The sequence below is a fragment of the Nylanderia fulva genome, unplaced genomic scaffold (genome assembly GCF_048542155.1).
Source record: "Nylanderia fulva isolate GAGA-0341 unplaced genomic scaffold, ASM4854215v1 Scaffold10, whole genome shotgun sequence".
In the NCBI taxonomy this organism is placed as follows: Eukaryota; Metazoa; Arthropoda; class Insecta; order Hymenoptera; family Formicidae; genus Nylanderia; species Nylanderia fulva.
In genome coordinates, this window is record NW_028189193.1 from 2044731 (window position 1) to 2069599 (window position 24869).

At 36.9% G+C, this 24869-nt stretch overlaps 1 protein-coding gene across 2 annotated transcripts; it reads left to right on the forward strand.

The window, feature by feature from the left end:
- The first annotated feature begins 2254 nt into the window (after window positions 1-2254).
- LOC114943593 (choline transporter-like protein 1) lies at window positions 2255-24869 on the forward strand. Of its 2 annotated transcripts, none has more exons than XM_029319242.2 (17): window positions 2255-3071; window positions 18887-19044; window positions 19335-19445; window positions 19527-19675; window positions 20039-20116; window positions 20236-20320; window positions 20936-20999; window positions 21272-21380; window positions 21570-21678; window positions 21783-21902; window positions 22018-22143; window positions 22228-22334; window positions 22662-22918; window positions 23085-23251; window positions 23326-23418; window positions 23503-23595; window positions 23683-24869. In XM_029319242.2, the coding sequence occupies exons 1-17, from the start codon at window positions 3053-3055 to the stop codon at window positions 23743-23745; spliced, it is 1908 nt and encodes a 635-aa protein (XP_029175075.1). In that variant the 5' UTR covers window positions 2255-3052; the 3' UTR covers window positions 23746-24869. The 2 variants fall into 2 exon arrangements, with proteins under 2 accessions (XP_029175075.1, XP_029175076.1); XM_029319243.2 differs by lacking the exon at window positions 2255-3071 and adding an exon at window positions 11148-11462.

A 24869-nucleotide genomic window follows, 5' to 3' on the forward strand; every position in this document is an offset into this window, starting at 1 on the left:
TTGTGTTCCTGTTTTGTGTGTTTATCCGTGTGTGATGAATATATTCCTCCATTTCTCACATTTGGCAGCAGTTCAAAAAACATTCATATTCTAATATTTTCTTCACTATGCAAATAGACTCTATTGTCCGCTATGTGTATTCATCAAAATATCGACTGATGAAATCATAAATTATATCGCCTGCAATTTCAGCTTATCGATTTTCATTTTAAATCGAGCAGTTTCAGCGAATATTTCGATGTGTCTGGAAGTCGCATTCAAATTACCCTGTAAAAAAATGCAAAATTTTATTCAAGAATAGAATATCGCGGAAAGGGTGTCGAGTGAAATAAAATATTTCAGTTTTTGTTTGCGTACAACAATCTCTGAATGATATTGGCATCTCGGTGCTAAATATGGCAGTATATATAAAAATATAATTCTTACAATAATAAGCGCGGCAACACGAGTACAAAACAATTATATTCTGCGTGTTGCTAGGAAGCAGAATTTAATTGTTACTCGTTATTTTATTTATGCGTTGCGTCGACGATGTGTTATAATTTTATTTTCTACATACGCTATACACCCAATATCTTTATTCATTTTAAACGATCCGAATCGGTGTTAAAACAATGCCGCTGCATAAATAATGCAAGCGAACACGAAAGAAGAGGGCCGACCACCCGGGGCCGGGGCTCTATATATATATGTATATATACCAGCGAAAACGCACACATGATTCCCACGAACATTAAATAAAATATCGTTCGACAAAAGCGCGCGTTAATTCGCTCGGCGAATCGAGGAAACGCCGCTTTGCGGATTATTATATTTATTTATGCATGACCGACGTGTGTGCGCACGCCGTTAATGTGATAACTCGATTATTGCACGCCGTAATGTTTACCGTATGCCGCTATGTGAAACACACATATATATATATGTAACTGCGCGAGTACTGATACTTGTGGGCTTGCAATAGAGTGCTTGCAAGAGAGTGCGGGTTACTGTCCTGAGATATCGACTTTGCTGACCGTGACAATTATGTCTCGACTTCTTCTTCTTCTTCTTCTTCTTCTTCTTCAAGTCTCACAAGTTTCAGCTAAATTCCCAATCATTAATAATTTTTTAATTACAACGGTCGATTTTTACGATATGCGCAATTGAATTGATGAATATGACAAATTCAAGCATAGAATAATTTTCAAAAATAATATAATTTTATAATTCGACAAGAGAAAATGTTAAATTCTCTGACAATTTTCATTTTATGCACATTGAATCGAAAATGCACGAGATAAGATGGTCTTAAAAATCTCTTTCTCATATTTTTCTCTTTTATCTCCTAAGCATCGCGTTGAGTATACGGTTCAAGTGCTCGCAGAATGCAATAGTAACAATCTGTGAACGTGATTATTGACCGAAATGCTGCTCTCGTCAGCATGGAGATTGGAGTTTTCTCAAAGAGTTCTGGAAAGGTGCTTCAATAACGAAGAAACTGAATTCTTTATTCGCGCCCGTAAAAGTTATACATTTTTTTTCAGTTTTGCATTTTTTAGAATTTCGCGCAGCCGCTGCATGAATAGACAATATGTGAGTATATTTTTATGAAACATGGTTTGAGCGACAAAAAAAAAAAGGAATTACAACGCACGAACGATTCACCACTAAACGTTCGTAATCTATAGCAGAATAAAAGATCCTCTCGTCACTTATTCAGTCGCCACTTGTAATTGCCGTGATACGATGAAAAAGCACCCGTCATTCAGCATCTGCATCACACTCACATATAGTGATTTAGCGGCTTATGAATATATAATCTCGCTCAGATATTTCGATGCTACTCGTTTGTGCGAACAAAAAACCATTAAATTCCTCTCCGTCGAGATATACAAATGAATAGAATAAAATTAATTATTATAAATTGTAAATGTGCACGAATTTTTTTTCTCGCGTATCTGTTGCAATGAAGATTTCACTCGATACATATAACAGAGCGAGAGAGAACGCGCCTTAGTTTCAGTCCTCGGATGTGGTCCACGAGGCCAGGAGCGGCTGGCGTCAATCGATGGCGCCAGGCCGCGAGAGCATATAGATATAGATATATGTCAGACGCTCTCACGGATACTGGGATACACGTTAAACTCAATACGCGAGTACTCGCACACGAATGCGGATTCCGTTGCCTGGCGACGGTGGAAACCGGAGCGGCGTCACGTCGGGGATTTGAGGAAGGATGATGGTCGTCGCCGACAGTTCGGACGATTCTGCCATCGGAGCGGCGAGCGAAAAAATCCTCGCCTCGCGAAAATTCCGCGGCGAAAGTTCGCGGAAACCTCGATTACACTCCGCCGTCGCTCTCCTTCGGGGTTTAACCTTTTTCACTTATATAAACGCGCGAATCGCGAATTTTCCAAGTAATCTAAAAACAAACACCGATCGATCCTCCGTATAGGATATGCTCAGATTGGTTCGAGAAATTCGAGGAGAGTTAATTCCCCACGTTCATCCTTCCCGATATTGTTCTCGACCGCCTCGGGTGATTGTCTGCGATTAAACGCGAGCGCTGCAATTTACGCTTCGCGTTCGTGTTGTCGTAATAATTAATTTCCTCCGAGTATGTACTACCGTCTTCTCCGTGCAGAGAGATGTAAAACGATGCGAGACAAACTCTTCGACAACCCTAATGGAAACGCATTAATGCGCGTAATGCATTCCGACCTTCCGTGAGAAATCTCCGACAAAGACGTCGCTCTCTTATACGTTGTTGAGGGTGTGTGTAGCATCCCGCGAGGAGAATCCAAGGAGATCCAATAATGCGGATCGGAATTACTTCCTCGCGTGTATTTCCACTTTGACCTTTGACTCCGATATCGATGCGCGGTTGCGGAGAAAATGGGGCGCGTCTTACCAGTATTTCGCGAACGCTCGTGAATCGGGACGATGACAAATCGAGACGGATGAATACAGGATCCTCTCTTGGCGCCGGACCAGCGGAATAATTCGCGGCCCGATGTGATCGTAAAGAAATTTTCGCAAACCCTCTCGTTGGACCTCTGCCCGAGATTCCATGGAGCTTGTGGAGGAGAGTAAGTTCCTGTTCTGCGATACACCTGCGAGTTCTCTGCCCTCTCGATATATTTTTCAAAATGTGTATATCGGGCGGAACAGCTTGCGACACTGTCAATAAATTTGCATGAATAAAGTCAATTTTTATGCATGACGGAGCACTTTGCATTACATAAGCTCATTATCTCAGAAATATCTATATTGAAAGAAAATTTCAATCTTTTTTTTATTCGCGTGAAAAACTTGACTCGCGACTATCTCCATTGCGAGAAATTAAGAATGATAATTTTTCTCTACATTTTCATCAAAATATATATTATGACGAAAAGGATTCAATATAAATTTATCTCGTGACATTATATTTTGTAATGTGCGACGTGCAAAATATTGGACGATCGAACCTGCCAAAGGCGGCTCTATATGCATTATACATAAATATATATAAAACGCTCGCATGTGTGTTGCCCCGTCACAACATTTATGCTTCCACTTTCTGGCCTCGCATGCGCCGAGGATAAACTAGGTGAACTACAAAGCGCACGAGCACGAGAAAAACGGTGCTCCCGATAAGCTGCGCCTTGCCAAGTGCAAAGTGCAACACACATTCGGTGAGCTTTCGGGCTGCATCTTGCACAGTGTCTTCTAGGAGAGAGAATATATGCATGCATGCGCATTGCACCGGATGAAAATGCATATGCCCGCGAAATATTTCTGTCCCTGGTTAACGGATGGCACCACAGATTCCGCAATTGAACGCGGAATCAAGCGGAGATAATCGCGCCGCAATTTGCGCGCGTCGGTGACACGATCGATACGACGTTTGATTAATCGCGATAAACCCCTTCCTCTCTTCTTTTTTTCCCGCGATGAAAAAATAACGAGCTGGGGAAAAATAGGCGTTCGATGATTCCGCGATCGTTCGCAGAGCTCAGGCCGCAAGCTGATGATGCTCGCGAAAGCTCGTATGAATATTCATTCCGATCATCTTCGATCGCGACGGCGCAAAAGCGACGAATTATCGCTTCGAGCTCGCGCTTGTAAACACATCGCTCGTATGAATAAGTTACGCTCAATTATTGTGCACACGAAATATATGTCGAGCTAATAAAGCGTGTTACATTTGCAGCTGCATTTTACATGACTATGTAAAACTCGTATAAAATATGCGCGGCGATACGCGACAATTCCCTGTTTCTTCTTGTTCCTCCCCCCTTTTTTTCTCCCCCTTTTTTTACCCCCGGTTGGGGGTTTTGATATATGATACGGGAAAGAATAACGTGCCATTTTCAGCCTGGTGCTGGATTTCATTGATGAAAAAAAAAAAAAAAAAAAAAAAAAAACTCGAGGATTAATTCCGATATTTTATGCTGTGTCATTTCCGCGAAACGTATCGACTTCCGTATCTCGTGGAATTATCTGCCGCACCGTTTTTTTCCCTTTTTTTTTTCCCGGAAAGTCAATAATTTTTTCCATTTTTCCTATCGATGCGAGGCAAGGAATCATGCAATCGCGGAATCTGCGATCGTCACCATGAATTGCGAACGACATTGCGATATATACGCATGTTTATTATATATGGTAGACATGTAGCGGTGCAAATCGACAAATGTAAGTTTCATCACAGAAGTTCTTATTATTAAAAGAGAGAGAGAGAGAGAGGGAAGAGGCGAGAAAGGGAGCAAATGAGACTAGAAAATAACGATTCGAGAGAGAGAAGTTTGCACGTTACGAAACGATGAAATTACACGCGGGATACGCAAGTTGCATTTGAAATAAAAGTTACATTCGCGCGAAATTACATTAACTCTATTTTAGACGATCTGCAGAATTCGCAAGAGAATTCGCAAGGTGTATAATGTGATATGTAACGTAACATGGAAAATACATTTGACGAATTAGAATCCGTGAAATATCCATGCATACATATGCACATATATATTTTATTTTTAATGCGAAAGAGATTTAACGATTAATAATCAATCCACAATTCACTATTCAATTACGTTTGCATAGTTAACGCAATATCTCCGAAAACAGAGATTTAAATAATTCTTATTCAAATGTGTTATTATCAAGTTATCGTGTACGAATGCATAAAATTTAATAGTTATATATAAGCAACGAGATAATGCAAATCTGAAAACAAATGATGGGAAAATAATCTGATTATGAATGAATCTGATTATACATTCAAATAAATAAATAAAATACATATAAAATTATATATATATATAATTATATATAGAGGATAATTATATATATAGGCTATCTAACTAAATAAATGTAAAAAATTTTAGACGATTCTTTGTCGAAAAATAAGGGGGGTTTCTTATATAAACATATATTTTTATATCCCCTCCTGAGGAGAAACAAAGTCTTTATTTTTTTTCTCAAATTTCAAACGAATTAAAAAATGAAACTCGGTGGATATTTACTTCATTTTTATCTCCCTCTTGTGTCCCCTCAGAAAGGGATATAAGAGTATATATGTTTACATAAGAAACTCCCCTTAATCATGTCTTAAAATTTCTCACACTTTTTAGATACACCCTGTATAATTGATTTTCTATATACATACATATATAAAATTTAAATTCGACGTTCGCATTTAGATGTTATTTGTGGACAATTATATACACGATATCTCTCGAGTAACGAATTTCACTCCGAATTGTAGCGAGACTATCGAAAATAGGCTTTTGCTCGTCGATCCGCGCGATTTATCGAGCGCGTGTGTTTGCGAGAGAAAAGCGTGTCCGACGCGCGTGTTCATTATCAGGGCGCGACACGCGCGTATCCCAAAAGAGCGTATTTCGTGCGGCTCTAATTGAATGGCTTAATTCGTCACGGTGTGGGCGTGTTTCGCCAGGAGTTCCCGACTTTGTAGAGCTGAAACGAGCGCGGAGTCGCGACGCGCGCTTCGCCGCTCTTAATTTAATGCGGGCTTAAATTTTTCAGGAGCTCCTATCTGTGGCGAATTATCTCGCGGCCACTTGTCCGTGTGTGCAAGAGAGACTTCTTCTTTCACCCTGCCACCCCCTGCATACATATATATCAGCACCGGGGGCGTTGTGCACCGCGTGCGACTGGCTTAACGTTGTTTTCGGGGTGCTCGTCCAGAGCAGTTACGCGTGCGTGCTCAAGTACGACCTCTCGTATATCTGGCAAACGTATCCCCCCATTCGGGGTCACCCGGGTTCGTCTAAACCACCCCGTCGCGTTTAGCGAACACGATTGTGCGATTCTAATAGCGCTTTCGTCTCCCGATCGGATCAAACTGTCAATTGTCGTTCCCTTTTTCACAAATAATGTACGCGCGCATAGACATTGATTTAAAATAGTAAAACTCTTCTCTCGACCGTACTGGCAAATATTATTTATTAAATCACAACGTTTCGACCCTTCTTTGAATCCTAATCAAGTGATTTGTGAAAATAAAAATAAAATTATAATTTTAAATATATATAATGAAAATAAATTTCGGCTCGTGTAAAATTAAAATAAGTTATTTAATAAAAAGGCCAACTTAACGAGCTAATTAATTAGGTGTTAAAAATTTTTTATTCTACGTCATGAAATAATATAAATGTAAAAAAAAAAAAAATTTTCTAACACTTAATTAATTAGCTCGTTAAGTTGGCCTTTTTATTTTATAACTTATTATCATTTTAAGATGTCAAGAAAGAATATAGTGTCGGTTTGACAGTCTCTCATAACTCGTCTAAGAGTCTTGACGTGTTGTCAAACCGACACTATATTCGTTCTTGACATCTTAAAATTATAACTTTATTTTTATTTTTACAAATCACTTGATTAGGACTCAAAGAAGGGTCCAAACGTTGTGATTTAATAAATAATATTTGCCAGTACGGTCGAGAGAAGAGTTTTACTTTTTTAAATTCTGTCTGGCGATTCTCAAATATTTACGTTTTTATTGATTTAAAATGTATCTCGATCGAGATACGTGTAAAAGAATCTATCTAGATACAGATACAGATATACAAATTAAAATGTACATATAGATACAGATACTTGGATACTTTAAAAGTATCTCAGATACATATCAGATACTTTTAAATTGTATTTTATCATAATAATGTACAAAATAATTCTTTTATCTTTATATTTTTATTTATATTACGACTTTATTCGTTAGTTTTAACACGTGAAAAATGCTTAAAATTTGACCAATGCTTAATAAGCATTGGTCGAGCTTTTAAAAATTCAAAGAATTGGACTATTCGAAAAATATGTGAAAATATATCTGCAAATGTATCTGAAAAAAGCAATTCAGATGTTTTGTATCTAGATACAGATATAGATACTTCAAATATATCTCAGATACACAAAATGTATCTAGATACTGTATCTATAATAAATACATGTATCTAGACACTACATATAGATAGAGATATTATAAATATCTATTTAGAATGAATATATGTATAAAATATTCGAGATAAACGCGATATGAGAATATGAAACCCCGAAGTCTGGATTCTGAACGCGTGCTCCACATTTCCACGGGGACCCAAGTTACACCCCGTTTCCCGAGTTTGTCAAGAACAATTTTCGCCCGACTCGAAAAATTTAACTCAACGTTTCGGAAATAAATATTTAGGCGATCTCCCGAGCGAAGGGCTCTTAGAGAAATGTATTTTACCATAAATTTTAAAACGTCTAGATAGAGAGTTGGCGCCCCTTTTTCGCGAAAAGTTACAACGTGTCGTATCTCGAAACTGCACTCGCATTAGTCTTATGCAAACTCGGTGTCGTTATCTTATCGCTGAGTCACTTATCAAAATATCCAAAAAAATCGATTATTTCTGCGATTAGTATATGGTAATTGGAATTAAAGGAAAAATCGTTTAATCTTTTATGTTATCAGTTTCAGGTAATTCTTTATATACGTATAATATCTTTTCTTTGTATTGATTATAAAAATAAGTTTAAATGAAAAATACAACATTTAATATGTCGAAGCTTTTTAATAAACATATCGCGTGTTTAAGAGCAGAATAATATTTTCCAGACATATGGAAAGAAACATAATAAAAAATATCGCGTCTCTCTCTCTCTCTTTCTCTTCATTTGTTTTCGATATTAAATTAAGTATATATATATATATATTTGGATATAAATTTACCAGAGAAGGGACACAAAGGTCCATTATCGATGAACCTTCACCAGGAAGAAACATACGTCCTAGTATATGTACCTAATGATTTTTGCAGTCCGATAGCGGCTTGTTTACAGAGCGAATGTCCTTTATAATTGCAGTCGATTGCAGAACCTGGCGATAAATGACGCGGTTCGATGACAGAAGATAATGTCATTAGTTGAACACAGTTATAATTCTTGCGCTGCGCTGCGCTCGCGCGCAGATCGCAGTTGCGGAGCATAGGGTATCAGCTGATCTCTCATCGCCACGGCTCGCAATTGCATTTCCTCTGCTCTCTGACATCGCGCAATTACCACCGGTATCATTACCGATACCAGAGCATTACGCGTGCCGATACGCGACGATGAACGTCTCCGTAACCGGAGCAACCCGGCGGAATCGCGCGGTTTCTCTCCGCGCGCATTGCAGCTATTATTCAGTGACCGTGTACACGTTACGAGTTATCCGTAACGCATCGCCCGACATGTCGCGTGCTCGCGCGGACTCGTCCGCGTCGCATAAAAAATTCACGGTGCAACGACCGCTATTTTTCAACCGGCCGCAAACAACGACGATATTGTCCGAGCGGAATACGAGCGAGACGCGCAAGAGTACGCAAAGCTCTCGCTTTACGCAGCACCCGATGGGAGAGACAGAGAGAGAGAGAGAGAGTGCGAGAGCCGATAAAAATACGTGGGATGGGATTATTATTTATTTTGTGTCACGCTCGCGCGAGTGCATCGATATCAATATATCTGGCTGTTCTTTCTCGTCGTCCGACTCCCGTTACATCGATCGTCTTCGATCGATCATTATTATCAATGTGGGTCTATACTATCAGCAAACGTCATTCATGGGCGTCCGCAAAGGGGAGTAAGAGGACCCGCCTTGGAATCGGTAAAAAAATTAAGCATTTACACGAAAATTTATTTGCATATTTAATAATTAAAAAATGAAAATAAAACAAAATAAAAAAAAAATAAAAAAATTAATTATATGCCACCTTCTAGAAAAAATCTTGCGGACGTCCATGCAATGTGAGAAAATGTCCGCGCAAAGATCCTTCTTATGGGAAAATTTCTTTATCAGGGGACCTCATCCGTTCTTTCGGGGGTCGCCTTTTGAAGGTAATCAGTTTTTCAATAGTTCACTCAGCGGGATTACCGGCGCGGTCTAATTACGCTCTGCCCTTTCAAAGAGCGTCCCCTGAAATATTCACAAGGCACCCCCCGGTCTTTTTTCCGCGGACAATTCCGCGGAATTTCAAAGGCACTCTCCCGGTCGGAGCCAACGATACAGAGAGAGCATTCGTTTCTTCTCGCGAAGCGAGAAAGTGCGAGCGAGCTGAGAATCGTTATATTTTATTAGCGCGCAAAGAGCTCGCCGGAGAGCTCGCTCTTGCTGAAATGCACTCGATGGCCTCGTTTAAACCGATATTAAACGAAAGGGAAACGCGCGGGAAGTTCGGGGGAATGCTTGGATTTCAGCACAACGCGTTGGATAATTATACGTAGGTATATACGTGCGAATACAATGATATTATGTAACAACAAGACAAATGTTTAACGGAGAAAAACACTGGTTGATACTGTACACCCCGTTGCTTTTTTATTATTTGCCTATTCCAATTACGCGCATATATATAGCGAATGTTTGCATGTTCCTGCGGGTGTATAGACTGTATATATAATATACATGCATATGTAGAGAGTGCATACGCATACAAATCTCTCTCAAAACGACGCTTGACACGCACGACATGTTTAATGCGCGACATTACAACGTACTGTCCACTGCTAGCGCAGCATAAAAATATAATGACGAGAGTTCAGCGACGTCGGTTCTCTCTCGGGAATTGATTTTCTCCTCGATGGAAAATTGAGGGAGCAATAATCGGCGATTTTTTGCAATTAAAAAGAAATATGTCTAGAGGAATATTTTAACTCTATTAAAAATCTCTCTCGAATAAAATTTTGAATAAGATCCGCTTAAATTTAACCAACAGATAAAGTTCTATTATCTATTTACACACACACACACACACACACACTCTCTCTCTCTCTCTTTCTTTCTCGCAAAGACCTAGAATCTTTAACTTCTCAGTGGTAAATAGTTCTGTAATTATAAGTTCTTGCCCGGCTGATTTTTGCCCGGCAAAAGTCAACTCCAATTTCTTCGAGGAGAGATTAAAATCTCACATAAAAAGAAACGATAGTTACTTTGGACCATTGCGCAAGATCTTATTAATCCGCTTTGAATCGCTGGAGAACGTAACTAGGCGGAGATCCGTCGTTATCCTGTCAAAGACTAGAAAGAAAAAAGGAAGAAGGAGAGAAAGATTTGATGAAAATTGTGTGACGCCGCGTAATTTGCTCGCATCCACGAACACAAGCCGAAATTACAGGGCGAACAATTAACAAGCTGTGCGCGTACCATAAGTCGTTTACGTCGGCCAGAAATTGATAAGGTATCGCGCAATACCCGAAATTGCCCTCGACAAGTTGCTTAACAAAGTTATCGCGGTGATTAGCGCAACATACTCGTTAGCGTTTATATCACGAGGACCTTGATGATGAAGCCGAAACTCGACTCGAGCGTCGCGGATAATTCGTAAACTCGACCCGAAGGAGATACACCAGCGAGATTCAGACGACGATATAACCAGAGAATAGAGACGCAGCTGGAGATGTTAGGCAGAGAGAGCAAAGTCAGAAAGGTCAAGTCAGGCGAACGAGAAAGACAGAATGAGAGAATGTGTGCGTGACGAATAGACGAGGCACGACAAAGAGACCGACTGAAAGAGAGACCAGGAGGGGAGGAAGAAGAGTACGTGGGAGAAGAGTGTGCGTAAAAGTGGGAGGAAAACGTGCGAGCGTGCGAGAGAAAGAGCGAGTGCGGTGAACGAAGAATGAAGCATGACTGCACGGCTGTGAGTATCGTTAACCAGTCGGCCGCACAAGAGAGTCCGTTCTCCAGACCAGACCCCACTGGTAATCACACCGAGTCGGCAACCGTAGTCCGTATAGTGCAGTGTTGTGCTCGAGCTCGAGTGCGCGAGCTGACGAGTCGCGAGTCGCGCGGCGTCGCAGCAAAAAACCGGAGTTCACTTTCGACTTCCTCGAGCTATGGCTCGCACGAACGTTCCTTCTTCATTCGTCTTCGCGTATAGATTGTACCAAGTGTGATCTCGTCGGAGAGAAAGTTCCTCAGACGCAGTCTCCAAAGGTCCGGGAAGACTGAGCCGAGAGAGGTAGGTCCCCTAAGCTTTAAATCGGTTCGATACATCGATTCGGTGCACAGTCATCGATGATGCGATGCAGCCTCGCGACTTGTAGCACGTCGAGACCTTGGATGGAGAACCGATCCGCTTCAGGAGGCACGATAATGGCGTTTTCGCCTGCCGTTCCTTTTCCTGGAATGCTAACGGTTTATACTGGTTTATACGTCGCCATGCTTGTTGTTGTAATCTAATCTAGAGATTATAGGGGATTGTTTGATGATTTAGAGAAAGAGCGAAATTAGTCTTGTCATTTTTGCCTTGGATCACGATAAGGCGTCAGCTGATATCGGAGCAGGAAACAGCAGACGAGCTGTTCGGATGACGTCGCGTCGCTCGGAATTATTATTGCTATTTCCACGCTCCAAGTCTTCGCACGGTTTTTTCCCTTCGTCCGTTCCAAGCTGCGCCTACAGGTGTGTCACGATCGTTACGGAGATTGCGATGGTTACGGTTTAGTTGCATAACGATGGAGATCTTTTTTCCGCTTTGCGAATAATATACAACGGCGTCTTTTTGCCGTATGTTCTTCGCACAACATTATCGTATCGCTTAAAACATATGCGAGCACCGATGTTGTTCATCGTCGACACGCGCATTATAAGTGGATGTCAATTTCTACACACATTTATTGTTATTCAATTCACGTCAACGAGGAGATATATGGCTCCGAGAAAGTTTGTTCAGTCATTTCATCATAATAATAATGTGAAACGGTGACCTGAATTGTCAATATTTATTGACAACGCGCGGGATATACATATTTTGCGGATCACGAAGTCGCCTCTTCATTACTTTCGATATTCAACAATTCTTCGATATTTGTCAACACTGATCATTTATATCGGACCATTCGAGTAAATATCGATATTCTCTCCCGTGGAACAATTAGACGAGTAAACATATTTTTTGCATCTTCAGAAAAAAAAATCGAACGAGTTCCCATATCCTTAAGTGCGGATTACGGTCGCAGGTGCACACGTGCAAATTCTTGGATGCATATGGGTGATGTGCATACGATGAATGAGGTGATATGCTTACGATGACAAATGTGCCACGCGATGCATCTAATTAAGAAAAAACCAAACAGGACGACGGTAATGCGTCTTAATAATAATAACAATAATAGTGTTTCCTCTGTGTGTGTGTGTGTGTGTGTCACGTCAATATTAAAGCACCACTTGGTGCTTGTGTACATCAGTTAACTTAATGCGATTCTCCGAAGAGCCATTAGCGAAGTTGAAATAAAGTGGACCAATTATAATTTCAATAATTATAACGCAACAAGTAATTGTGTTATAAACAAAATACGATAATACCGCGTTGTTATATCCTCAAATGTGCTTCACACAAACGGCTCTATCCCGCGGACTTTGAATTTACCGGCGAGAGCTAATAATTGCATGCAAAATCATTTAATTTTACGCCGATTAATTACGTATGCATATTAACGCAGATTAATGTTATATGTTGCGCGTGCAAATTCCTAACTCATAGAGCACATGATTTGTTACCTTTTCTGCATTTTAATTGAAGTCTCAACGAACCGCGCTCAACGAACGTGAACAATGAATCGAGAATACGCGAAGGTCGGTGAATCATGCGAGGAAAAACAAAGAGCCTTAATCGGAAATGAAGCAGTCCTACTTCAAGTATTTAAATTCTATTTTTCACATCTCTTTTTTGTGTATAGAATCTATTTTATTCCCGTTCGACGTATCTTGTTGCCGCGAAATTTATTAATTCATAATTAATGATCACTCAAAAAAATGATATTGCAAGTACAGCAAAAATTTTCTAGGTATAAAAAAGTAACTAAAACAGCTAAGTAATTGACAAGCATTTTAATATTGCATATGTAATTTACTTAATTTGCCTAAGTAACAGAGACAGAATATATATTCCTGCTATAAATTCTATACGTGACAAACAACAGTTTTAACAGATACAGAAAAACCGGCGAAATATTTTTTTGAGTGATTAATAATTTTGATTAATCATTTATAAATAGATAAATTTTGTCCTTATTAATATTAAACGGATATGAAATGATACGCTGGTGAATAAAATGCAAAATTCATCGTATATTTCATATAAGATATCGATGTTGTGTCTTTATGAGATCTTGTACGAAACAAAATTGCATTTCTTTTTATACCTCTACGGAAACGTATGGTACATACATACATATGTATCAAATCGGGCAAATAACTGCGCTATCTTCAGGTAGCTGTGTTGATAGTACATCGATCGTAACTCAGAGGTTACACGAGTTCGAATGATGCGCCAGGACAAAGATATGCAGTGTGTGTTCTCCGTTTAGTATAAAGATATTCTTGTTGCTCGCCGTATACCTATTTTCACTTGCAAAATACAGAGGATCGCAGTAATTTCAAGAACGGATCATGAGAAGAATGATTTAAAAGTTTTAGCGAAGGAGAAAGCTAAAAGAGATCCCTTACTAGAGCGAGCTTCATGAATAATTGAAGAGCGACAAATGTAAAATTATCATAATGTGTGAATGACGCTGCGAGAAATCCTCATCAAGGTACGACCTACATCCATTTACGTTGCTAATAATCCTTACATATTACTATTGTTTCCGTCGAGGTTAAACTTGAGACTGAGTATGTCCGTCTTTCATACGTCAAATGAAAAGCTATTTTTTTGAACGTTATGTAACGCTGAGAGAATAATAAAAGTTTAAAATCATTCAATGTCTAATGATGAGAGTGAATATTTCAATAAATTTATAATTAATAAGTGTAAAAGTAAAAATTCACGGGACGAGAGATGGTGTTTTCTCTCTCTATTTCATTCTTTTTATCTTCTCAGTGATAAATACATCTGCTTTTATCATCTTTATCATTTTATTACATCAATTGCAATTATTAGGCTTAGATAAATCCGTAAAATTTCCGACTTTATTAGATGATAGTATATCTCATGGATAGAGATAGATCGATATAATCTGTTATTCAGTAATTTGCTCCATTTCGGAGAGTTATACGCATAACTGTAGAACGATTTAACTTTTAAGCCTAATATATCGTTAGTGGGCAACGAGCTTCTTGCGTAATTCCGGGAGCAATAATTTCGCACCTACGCGAGAATTCTGCACATAGCCGGTCGTTATTATTCCATTGTGAGATAGTTCGTTATGAAAGCTCCGGTGAAATTGACAAAGTTAAGTACTGGAACCGAGAGTAATTTTTGAAATCACCAGCTGCGTTGGATTTATGCATATCCGAGAGTCTATTCATAAATCATTGTAAAGAAATAACCGACGTAAAAAGAAGCCCGGGCGATTCACGTAGGTATATCATCTGACAATTTGCATCCATTCAAAGCTAACGATCTCCACATTGTTAGGATAACAACGCGAGTTTACATTATTCGTTGGAACTTACATAATTGAAACAAGATTAGATATATCTCTCGATTAAGCAGACATGCTTGACATAAATAATTCATAAGCGTGGCATTGATGGACGATACTTATGCATGCATTTCCGACATTAAACTTTGGAAAAATAGATCTAAACTAAACCTCAGAGAGCCTGGAATCTAAAAATATACCTGCACCTAGAAAATATGTATATTGTCAACTGGGACAGAGAGGCGGATGAAAGACCAGGGACAAAGAGAAGTTGCGAGCAAGTCGGACCTAGTCGGTTCGTTTCGGTATCCCTCGGTATAACATTTCGTCCAGATACTTTTCTTTGGCCCATGAAAACTATTCTACACATCAGGTAGAAAGTTAGACGAATGCATATCTTGTCTCGTGCATCGCAGCTGACGGTTAAAAGTTCAAAGCTAATTTTGTTTGCTCTCCATTTATTTGATATCGTAAAGACGACTCGTTATTTATCTTCCGATCTTTCGAACACGCGTTTGAGATTCGCAAATACCCAATTTCAGTGGAAACGTGCGTACGCGAGAAGTCTTGAGAACACAATGAAGGGATGTAATTCGTAGATATCGTCGAATCGAGTTATACCTACATGGTAGATATTGTTTCGACACAGTGTTTCGCGTTATCGTGTTTTCATTAGTTTATCATTACGACGAACGGATCTTTCTTTTGTAATGATATCGTCGGACGAGCTTGTCATTGAAGAAGTACTTGAGCTCGGAGAGGGAGAGAAGTCGCGCGAATAAGTAGACATGCCTTTATTCTACTTGGACCTTGCGTGTCGGTCTGTCTGTGTAATTGATTGTAATCGTGTTATTTGCAATGTACATATATTAATCGAATTCAACCAGCAAAAGTGCGATAAAAATTAATAGTGTGAATTAAATAATTAAATATAACAGTGTGAAATAAAATCCATATAACGCAAGAAAAATAAATTACGCTGAAATAATTATTTGGTGACACCAAATAAATATAGGTAATTATTCATTATATAGACAAATGGATATAATTAAACTAAAATTAATATTAACTAAAATCAGAAGCATAATTGTGTGCATTGTGCTGTTGATATGCGTAATTACACTTTTAATGGGTTTCTCAGATGTGTGACTCACGATTCTTCTTCTGTATTTGTACAAGTGTATAATTAGCGCAAGGCTCGCTGTAATTCGTCATTTAGTCATCTTTTTATTGCGTGTACATTGTTTCGGACAACACACGACAATTCTTCATTGTCGTGAACGTGTGAAAAATTTCGCAGACGGTGGAACGTCATCTTCCCGAGGCTAAGTTTCTCTATTTTTCGCATGACGATCTATGAACGGGATTACGTATCCAGTCACCGGCTGAGTGTTGATCCGTAGGAAAAATTCGCAACTTCTTGCCTCGAAAATTTTCCTCGGGAAAATACGTACAACTCCCTCCTCTTCGGAGGCTTTTCATCCAAGTTTCATTGAAAAGGTATACGTCGCCTCTGATGCCCCCGTAAGTTTCCAAGAAATACGTCTTTCATAACTTTGCGCGAAACTCCGCTGAATCTACGGGTAATGCCTTCGGATACGCGAAAATAGATCGCAAGGCTGGCAAAACACCAGCGCGAAAATCATTTGCAATGCCAAAGCGGTTAGCGAGTCCTTATATCGACAAATTCTGATTGCCGTGTCTCTCTTTACAAGTGCGTAAACACTATGACTTCATTGAGATGTGTTACTAGTGGGGTAACTCTGTTGATAAATCATACATAATGCATGCACGTATACGTGTGGCAATCTAAGCCATCTAATATTAGCTTTAAGCCCCCTCTCTCTCTTTACATTTAAATTTAACAATAAGTTAAATAGAGCGTATATGTGGATTTGAAACAGCACAAATTCGAAATGTTGGATTAGGAGATGAGTAGAATTCTCAGACGTTAATCGCGGGTAATTACGATAAAAAATGGCATGATGAACGACTCATTTTTCAGAAGAGCAGTTCGGAAAGTTAGAATTATGGATTAATCGGGTTACGAGTCATTGCACTATATATACACGCGTACCTATACTTAATTTAAAAATCGATAATCTAGTACAATAACATGGCACTTTAAACTAGGGGAGAGACAGAAAGAGAAAGTCAAGACGTATGTAAAATAATAAAAAAATAATACACATAATATTGATTCTTATGCACATATATTAACGTCGAACGTATCATTTATGATAATAATAATCGCTGATTATTTGCATCGTGCACGATATAACTCGTGACGATTAAATGTTATCATCGCTATTTCCAGATAAATAATTCTGAAACAAGCGAAATTGCTGACAATGTTCACGTCTCTCATCACACTCGATACCGAGTGATATCGACCGGGTCAGGAAAGCGTTAATCCATCTTATATCTACGCTCTAACGAATATTTCTTGCGACGGTGTGCACACATGGAGGAACAATTTGATTATATCGCGAACCAGACGCGTTAAAGTTTAATTCGTTCGCGATCGCGTCGATTTTTGATTGAGCGTTCCGATGATTATAATCCAACGAGGGATTAAATTTTAATCCGATTTCATGGGACAATTTTTATACAAAATTAATTAAAAATAACCGTTTTGTATAAACTTTTTATACAAAAAATAAATTGATGTATAATTAACATTTGCATTTTAATAAAAATATATTGCGATATGCTGAAAACGATGGTGATTTTGTTTAAAATATCGCGGTACAAGATTAATGGGGACTAATGGAGTAATTGTAATGTCTTCAATTGAGCGATAAGCCATATCCATGATTGTCACTCAACACTATGTACCGCGTGACTAAAGCTTTCTTACGCCTTTATATACGCCTGATAAAACTTCCCTCGTGTTTCTTTCTTACTGCAACACGAAAGTAACATTAACCTACTGCACTCAATATATACATGTATATATATTCGTGTGACTTTTCCATAGTATATCTTCAGTAATTGTTATAAATTCTCCGTCACGGTACAAAAGCTATTTTCAACAAATAAATCCTATACACGCATATCTTCTTCTTTATACAATATACAATATATATCTTACAATGTACCAAATGTACACACTTTATAGATTTATGATCTACAAAAGATTTCATTATTGTATTATAAATCTTTTGATTAAGATTTATTATGTTTTTGGAAAGTTTTGGAATGTTTTTAGAATAATTGGAAGTGCAATTTATTGACCTATAAATGTCATTCACATTAAATTTTTGGTCTATAAATAATAATTATTTTTATTTCTCATTTTGATACGAATCAATTAAGGTCACTTATTCATTTCTTACAAGTTAATAAAAAACACTTTTAATGTATTAAATAATTTCTCGAGGTTTTATCTCTCCGAATGACAGCGTAATTATGTTTCGCCTATGTTACCATGGATGATATATATTTCTGATCGGCGTTGCGACAACAATATCCAACCATGCAATTTTCTAGGCGATTATTAATCGATCGATCAGAGCGTGACCCAGGTTTCTTTCAGAGAGTGCCTCCCGGAAAGCAGCGATGGCAATCGTCATCGAATCGCAGTCACATCCTCAATTATCGTGCATTTCTATATATATCGTAGCAAAATACACAAGCCAAAACGCGTGTTCTTAATGACGATTGATTCTTCAATCGTCAATAATTAAATTAATAGAAATTCCTACTAAATTTTCGGTGGAATTCTGAAAGGAAGTATATCGAATATTTCTGCTTCAACAAGTTTTCAACGCAAATTCAGGGGGATATCGCTATTTTAAACTCACTTGAGTTATTTTAACATCGGAACACAGATACAACAAATCTCTCTTTTTTAGTTTTCTCACATTTAAAAAGGATTATCTTGTACTATTATTTATATTTGCACGTGTATCGCACGTCTTGTAAGCTAATACTTCAGGTTGGTCATCTTTGAGGATTTGCTGACGTCAACAATAATAAACTGATAATCATATCTGCGATGTTTGTATTTTTAAAGCTGGCACATCGGAAGCGGTAAACTTGTCAGAGAGTGATCAGGAAGACAAGCGTGGCTGTTTAAGTCACTGTTTGGAGCCGCTGCTAAAGGACTCGACGATATTAGAGATGGTTTGCTGCGGTTGTGGGGATGAGCCTTCGCGTAAAGTGGAACCCACGGTAAACATTTGCTCTCACACATATTAAAAATTATACAAATATTTATTAAATGTATCGTGCTTTCGCGTCGAAAATCACTGTTACTTTAAATCATCCAAACAAAGTAACTTGAACCTTTTAAATTAGCTCTCATAATAATTAGTCTCATTCATTCAACTAATTAATCTAATTTGATTTTATAATAATATATGCGTTCTAATTAATTTTAATGTTCTTGTATATATACACAAAAATGAAATGCCTTCAATAATTTATTTTGGTTATTTTTAATTATAATTCTACTCTTTTAGACACCTGATCAAGGTTCGCCGACGAGTTATTCGGAAAAGATCTTCGTGAAGGATCGATCATGTACCGACATTTTAGCTCTAATTGTTCTACTTATTCTCGTGGGTGGTTTCGTAAGTGACACTATTTTATTTCTTTGCATCATAAATCAATATGTTGTTTGCTAAATATCGTTTTGTGGTTCGCGCGCACAGATCTTCATGATGACGAACGTGGCAAAGAAAGGTGACATTTACCGCGTGATAAATGGATATGACGATTGGGGAAACGTTTGCGGTCGCGTAACCTCGTTCGAAAGCGATCCCAAATTTCACGGCAAAGGTGGTGATTACACCAAAAAACCGTGAGTACATTTTTTGTGTTACTCCAAAATCACGTTTCTTTATAATTCGTGCATGCATAGCAGAGCCAAGAATTATACAAAATCCGAGATAACATATTTTCTTAATTAATTATATATACATAAACAAATAACAAGTTAATTAACAAATTAGTTAAACAAAGTCTTTAATATTAGATCTTTAATAAGATCAGTCAAGCAAAAAAAAACCACAAAAAACTAAAATGCCTTGTGATGTATAGTTTATTCTAAACATATACTCGCGATGATTTGACAATTTATCTGTTATCTGTCAAACTATTACGCTTTCGAAAAATCATACAAATTGTTTGTCTTTGTTAATAACTTAGATCCACGTCTATTTAGGTATCTCGACATTGATATCGAATCGACAGGAGTGAAGAAACGTACATGCGTCACAAATTGCACTCCAAATGAATTCAAGTTAGTATTATATGATAAAGTGATTACTAATTCGCAGAATGCAAGAGATATCAAATATCCAAATTTGATCGTTTCATTTTTTATTTTCTTCGATACAAAGTTTTATTTCTATCTCGTAGATTCCTGAATCGTTGTCTACACAAGAAAGTGTCGGACACTATTAGCTCTTTAATAAGGACTCTTCGTTTGGACAGTTTTTACAATGTAAGTAATCGTAAATTGAGAAAATTGTCTATAATTATCACTGTATTTAAATAAAAAGCATCAACTTTTTTTTTGCTGGAAACCAATTTTGAGCTTTAAAGGAATATGCACAATTGTATATATTTCTCGTCAACGTCTCTCATAGATATTTTCAGATCATATTTCTGCGCAGTTTCATCGATAAGAGATGGCACTCATCGAAAATATATTTCTCATGTTATATTATCTTATTCTGTTTCCTTATATCAAAAATCGATACATTTCTTTCCTCTCATATTATTGACTGAAAAACGAGAGAAAATGCGCGTTTATTCTCTAAGAAAGAGTTATCTACCAGGCTCGAAAAATTATTAAACTTTATTTTAAAGTAGTCAGTCAAGAAAAATAGTCTATTTTGATGAGCACATCATACTTGAATAAAACTTATTTAAATTAATTTTTGCTTAAAAAAATTAACTGCTTTTACATAATGCTCTTTTAAAATATATTAAAAATTGTAGAATAAATGGAACTGATGTTAATTATAGTTAAAATAAAATAAAGTGTAATTATATAATTGTTCTTAGTTAGCCAAACATATAATAAACAATTAATAATAATTTATATTATTTTTAGGACGCAGTCACCGATTTGGGAATTGCATGGCACGAATTGATTTATCTTTTACTGATATCTTTGGGTATGTATTCCAGAAATACAATCGTTTCAGAATTATATTAGTGAAAACTTCCAATTAAATCGAACGTTTTATTGAAAATATTCCAAGCAATTTATAGTGTAATAAAAATCTGAAAAATTTCAATATTTTCTTCCGCGTTAACAGTATAACTTTTTCATTCTATCGAGAATGTAATTTTTGTGAATTAAATTTCGGGAATAAATTCTTATATCGTTTTCGAGTGACATAAAATAGGAATTTTGAGTGATTGATTACGATCGACAATTTTTTAGCACTTTCTCTCGGTATCCTGGTGGCTTTCCGCTATATGGTACAATACGTCATCTATATCGTATTGATCGGCGCAGTTTTGGCATGTATCGGTGGCACAACGTATCTCTGGTAAAGGGAATTATTTCAAAATCGAAGATTAAATTAAAATTAAAATTAAAATTGAAATTAAAATCGCACATAAAATCTTTGAGAAATTATTTAAAATTTATTGGAAATTTTTATATATAAATAGAATATCTAAATTACTACAATCAACTAGCACAATTACGATTAAGTTTAATCCTGTCTATAATATAGGTTAGCGTGGTATCAAGAGAAGAAGAGCCTGGACAGACAAGAGATTGACCCGGAGGATTCTAGCCTGCAGCCTTACTTCATCTACGCTATCATTATGTCGGTCGTTACTGTAAGAGAAGCACGCAAACTTTGTGAACATTTCGCACACGCGCGCACAATATATATTCATATATTATATATACAGATGTATACCATATATATCTATATCCGTAGGTTATCGTTCTATTAGTGATTCTGGTAATGAGAAAGAGAATCGAACTGGTCATGCAACTCTTCCGGGAGGCGGGTAAAGCCGTGTGCGCGATGCCGGCGTTGCTGTTTCAGCCGATTTATGTGAGCATATATCTCCATTCAATTATTATCAATGATTACATCAGTGTCTCATATCGTCGTTTCATGTCAACGAATCGGACTCGCACAAATGCGGTTTATTCTCGTTTATTTACAGACGTATCTGTTCATCGGATTCACCGTGGTGGCATGGATTTACTGTATGCTATGGATCGAGAGCGCCGGTGACATTTACTTGAATAAGAAGAATCACGTGCATTTTAAGAAGGACGCGTTACTCATTGTACGTATTGTTGATTTTTATCACTTCTTGTCGCGTCCAGACTGCGATAAAAGCATATTATTTTAATAAGTGAAATTCATTTAGGCGACGAGATGGTACAATCTGTTCCTATTTTTTGTGGCGTGCGAATTTTACCTGGGCTGCCAACATATGGTCGTCGCTTGCGCCGTTGCTCGATGGTTTTTCACGAGGTGAGATGCTTGGTAATAATAATCAAAAATAATAAAGATCAGACAATATAGTGGAAAGCCCATTATTTGCAATTATATATATAAAAAAAATTAAAATTTGTCCGCTTACCACATTATTTGACTAATAATCACAGAAATATCTCGTTGTGTCAATTTTAATGATGTTAGATAGTTCATCTATTTCTTTTTAATTCTCTTTTATGTAATATTACTCTATTTCTTATAAATATTTTCTATTATACATCTTGTTGATACACGATATTTAATCCATCAAAATTACTGTAATATCATACAATAGAAAATTGACCGAAAATTATATTTTAACAGGGACAAAAGACGTCTTTCTTTACCGGTGGTAAAAGGCTTCGGATATCTTATAAGATATCACATGGGCACAGTTGCTTTCGGGGCTTTGATAATAGGTATTGTTCGATTAATCAGAGCCATGATTTCCTTCGTTCAAAACCACCTGAAGCAATATGACAATGCTGTCGTAAAAGGAATAATATGGTGTTGTCAATGTTGTCTCTGGTGCTTCGAGTGTGCTCTAAAATTCCTCACTAGGAATGCATACATCGAAACAGGTAATCGCGATACATTTCATTGTCGATTATTTAGTTAGAGATTTTTATCTTTTCGATAGAAAGCTGTTATCATTTTTACGAATAGTGACATAATTGCAGAATAAAATTCATAAAATATTTTTGTATTTTTGTTAATATATATTCATAAAAAATAATATTCTTTCAGCCATATACGGATGCAACTTTTGCACGGGCGGAAGAAAGGCTTTTCAAGCTTTGTCCAGCAACATTTTGCGAGTAGCAGCGATTAATAGTGTCGGTGACTTTGTTCTATTTCTGGGAAAAGTCCTCGTCGTCACCCTCACAGTCATCTCAGGGATTTATTTGATGCAGGTATAAGTAAATTCTATTCTTCTATTCTATTCTATTCTTCCAAAAATGTCTTATTAAATATTTTAATTTCGCAGAAAAAGGAAGGACTTAATCATCCTTGGATTCCAATCACTCTCGCGGGAATATTTGCATTCCTGGTCGCGCATTGCTTTATATCTATTTACGAGGTAAATAATTGTATAAAAAATACCTCTTATATATCATGAAATAAATATTTAAATAATCTCTATGAAAAAACTATTTCTTTACAGATGATCATCGATACCATATTCTTGTGCTTCTGCGAAGATTGCGAAAAGAACGACGGCATCAGCCGACCTTATTTCATGAGCCGCGGTTTAATGGTGCGTATTATTATATTATCTTGCAGCAGCACATATATTCTTTAGTAGGTCTCTCTAGTTATTTGTGAATAACAATTCTTTTTTTAGGAATTCGTGGAGAACAGTAAAAAAGCTTTGAGAGAGCTCGAACAAGGATCCGCGGCTGCGTAACAAGAATAATTCAAGTTTAAATGGATGTTGCTGTGGAAAGCAACAAAATGCATCGCGTTAAAATTCCATGTTATAAGACCAATGCTAAATATAATATTTATCAGCATGGAAATTACGCCGAAATATTGCGTAAATAGTATTGGATAATTCCAATGATCTTCTCGGAAGATGATTACGAAATCTCTTTCTTCGAAGAATTTTCTTATATGCGCACCAGCTGTCTTCTCTGTTAGTATAACATAGTTACCGAAGTCGTTCCATACCAACGAAGCGCAGTGTTGCACACAAATGATCATTCCAATGATCGATTTGACGGACTGATTACTTTACGAAAAAATATTATGATCTATTCTCTATATATTTTTTCGAAGTTCCTACTCCTAAAAATATTTTTTATATGACAAAGAGCGTATGTATTTCTATATATCTAATGTTAGCTGAGAGATGCACAGAGAGAATTTTCTCTTGGAATTTACCCTGAAAATCATGGTAATCTAAGACAATAAGATATAAAAGATGTTCGATTAATTTTACTATGTACATAGTAAATTTTACTATGTAAACTTTAGTATGTACATATTAATATTTTTTTATTGTGGTAAATATTAATCAGAGAAATTCTTATAAGATTCTTCCAATACCATATTGTCCCACGATTACCATGATTTTCAGGGAAAATTCTCTCCGTGTAGATGCGACGTTCGTGCAGCTAATGCAAAGCTAATTGGCAGCTCGAACTTTTTTGTATTGTTAGAAAATAAGTGATTAACAAATAATTTTATTTGTATATGGTGCCTATTCTGCATTCTAGAGTTTATACGTAAAGTTACAAATGTAATCCATGCTCATCGCTGTAAATATTTCTTTTTCTTTTAAACAAGTGCCTATATGTAGATAATTTTATTTTGATACAAACGTTATGTAACGATGAATATATGAGAGTATGATAGAAACGTTATGCACGATGATAACAGATAAATGATAACGATGATACCTACGTAGTTGTGTTATTTTGAAAGAGAGAAAAAAATACATAATAATCTATATATATATAAGCAGAGATTAATATTACATTGTATGTTATTAACGAACAAAATTGAAAAAAATATAAAATTTATGATACA

What these genes read in the sequence shown, in the direction of transcription:
- LOC114943593 (XM_029319242.2), top strand. An exon ending in CGCGTAAAGTGGAACCCACG is followed by an intron (nt 19,045 to 19,334) that starts GTAAACATTTGC and finishes CTACTCTTTTAG; the next exon opens with ACACCTGATCAAGGTTCGCC. An exon ending in TCATGAGCCGCGGTTTAATG is followed by an intron (nt 23,596 to 23,682) that starts GTGCGTATTATT and finishes TTCTTTTTTTAG; the next exon opens with GAATTCGTGGAGAACAGTAA.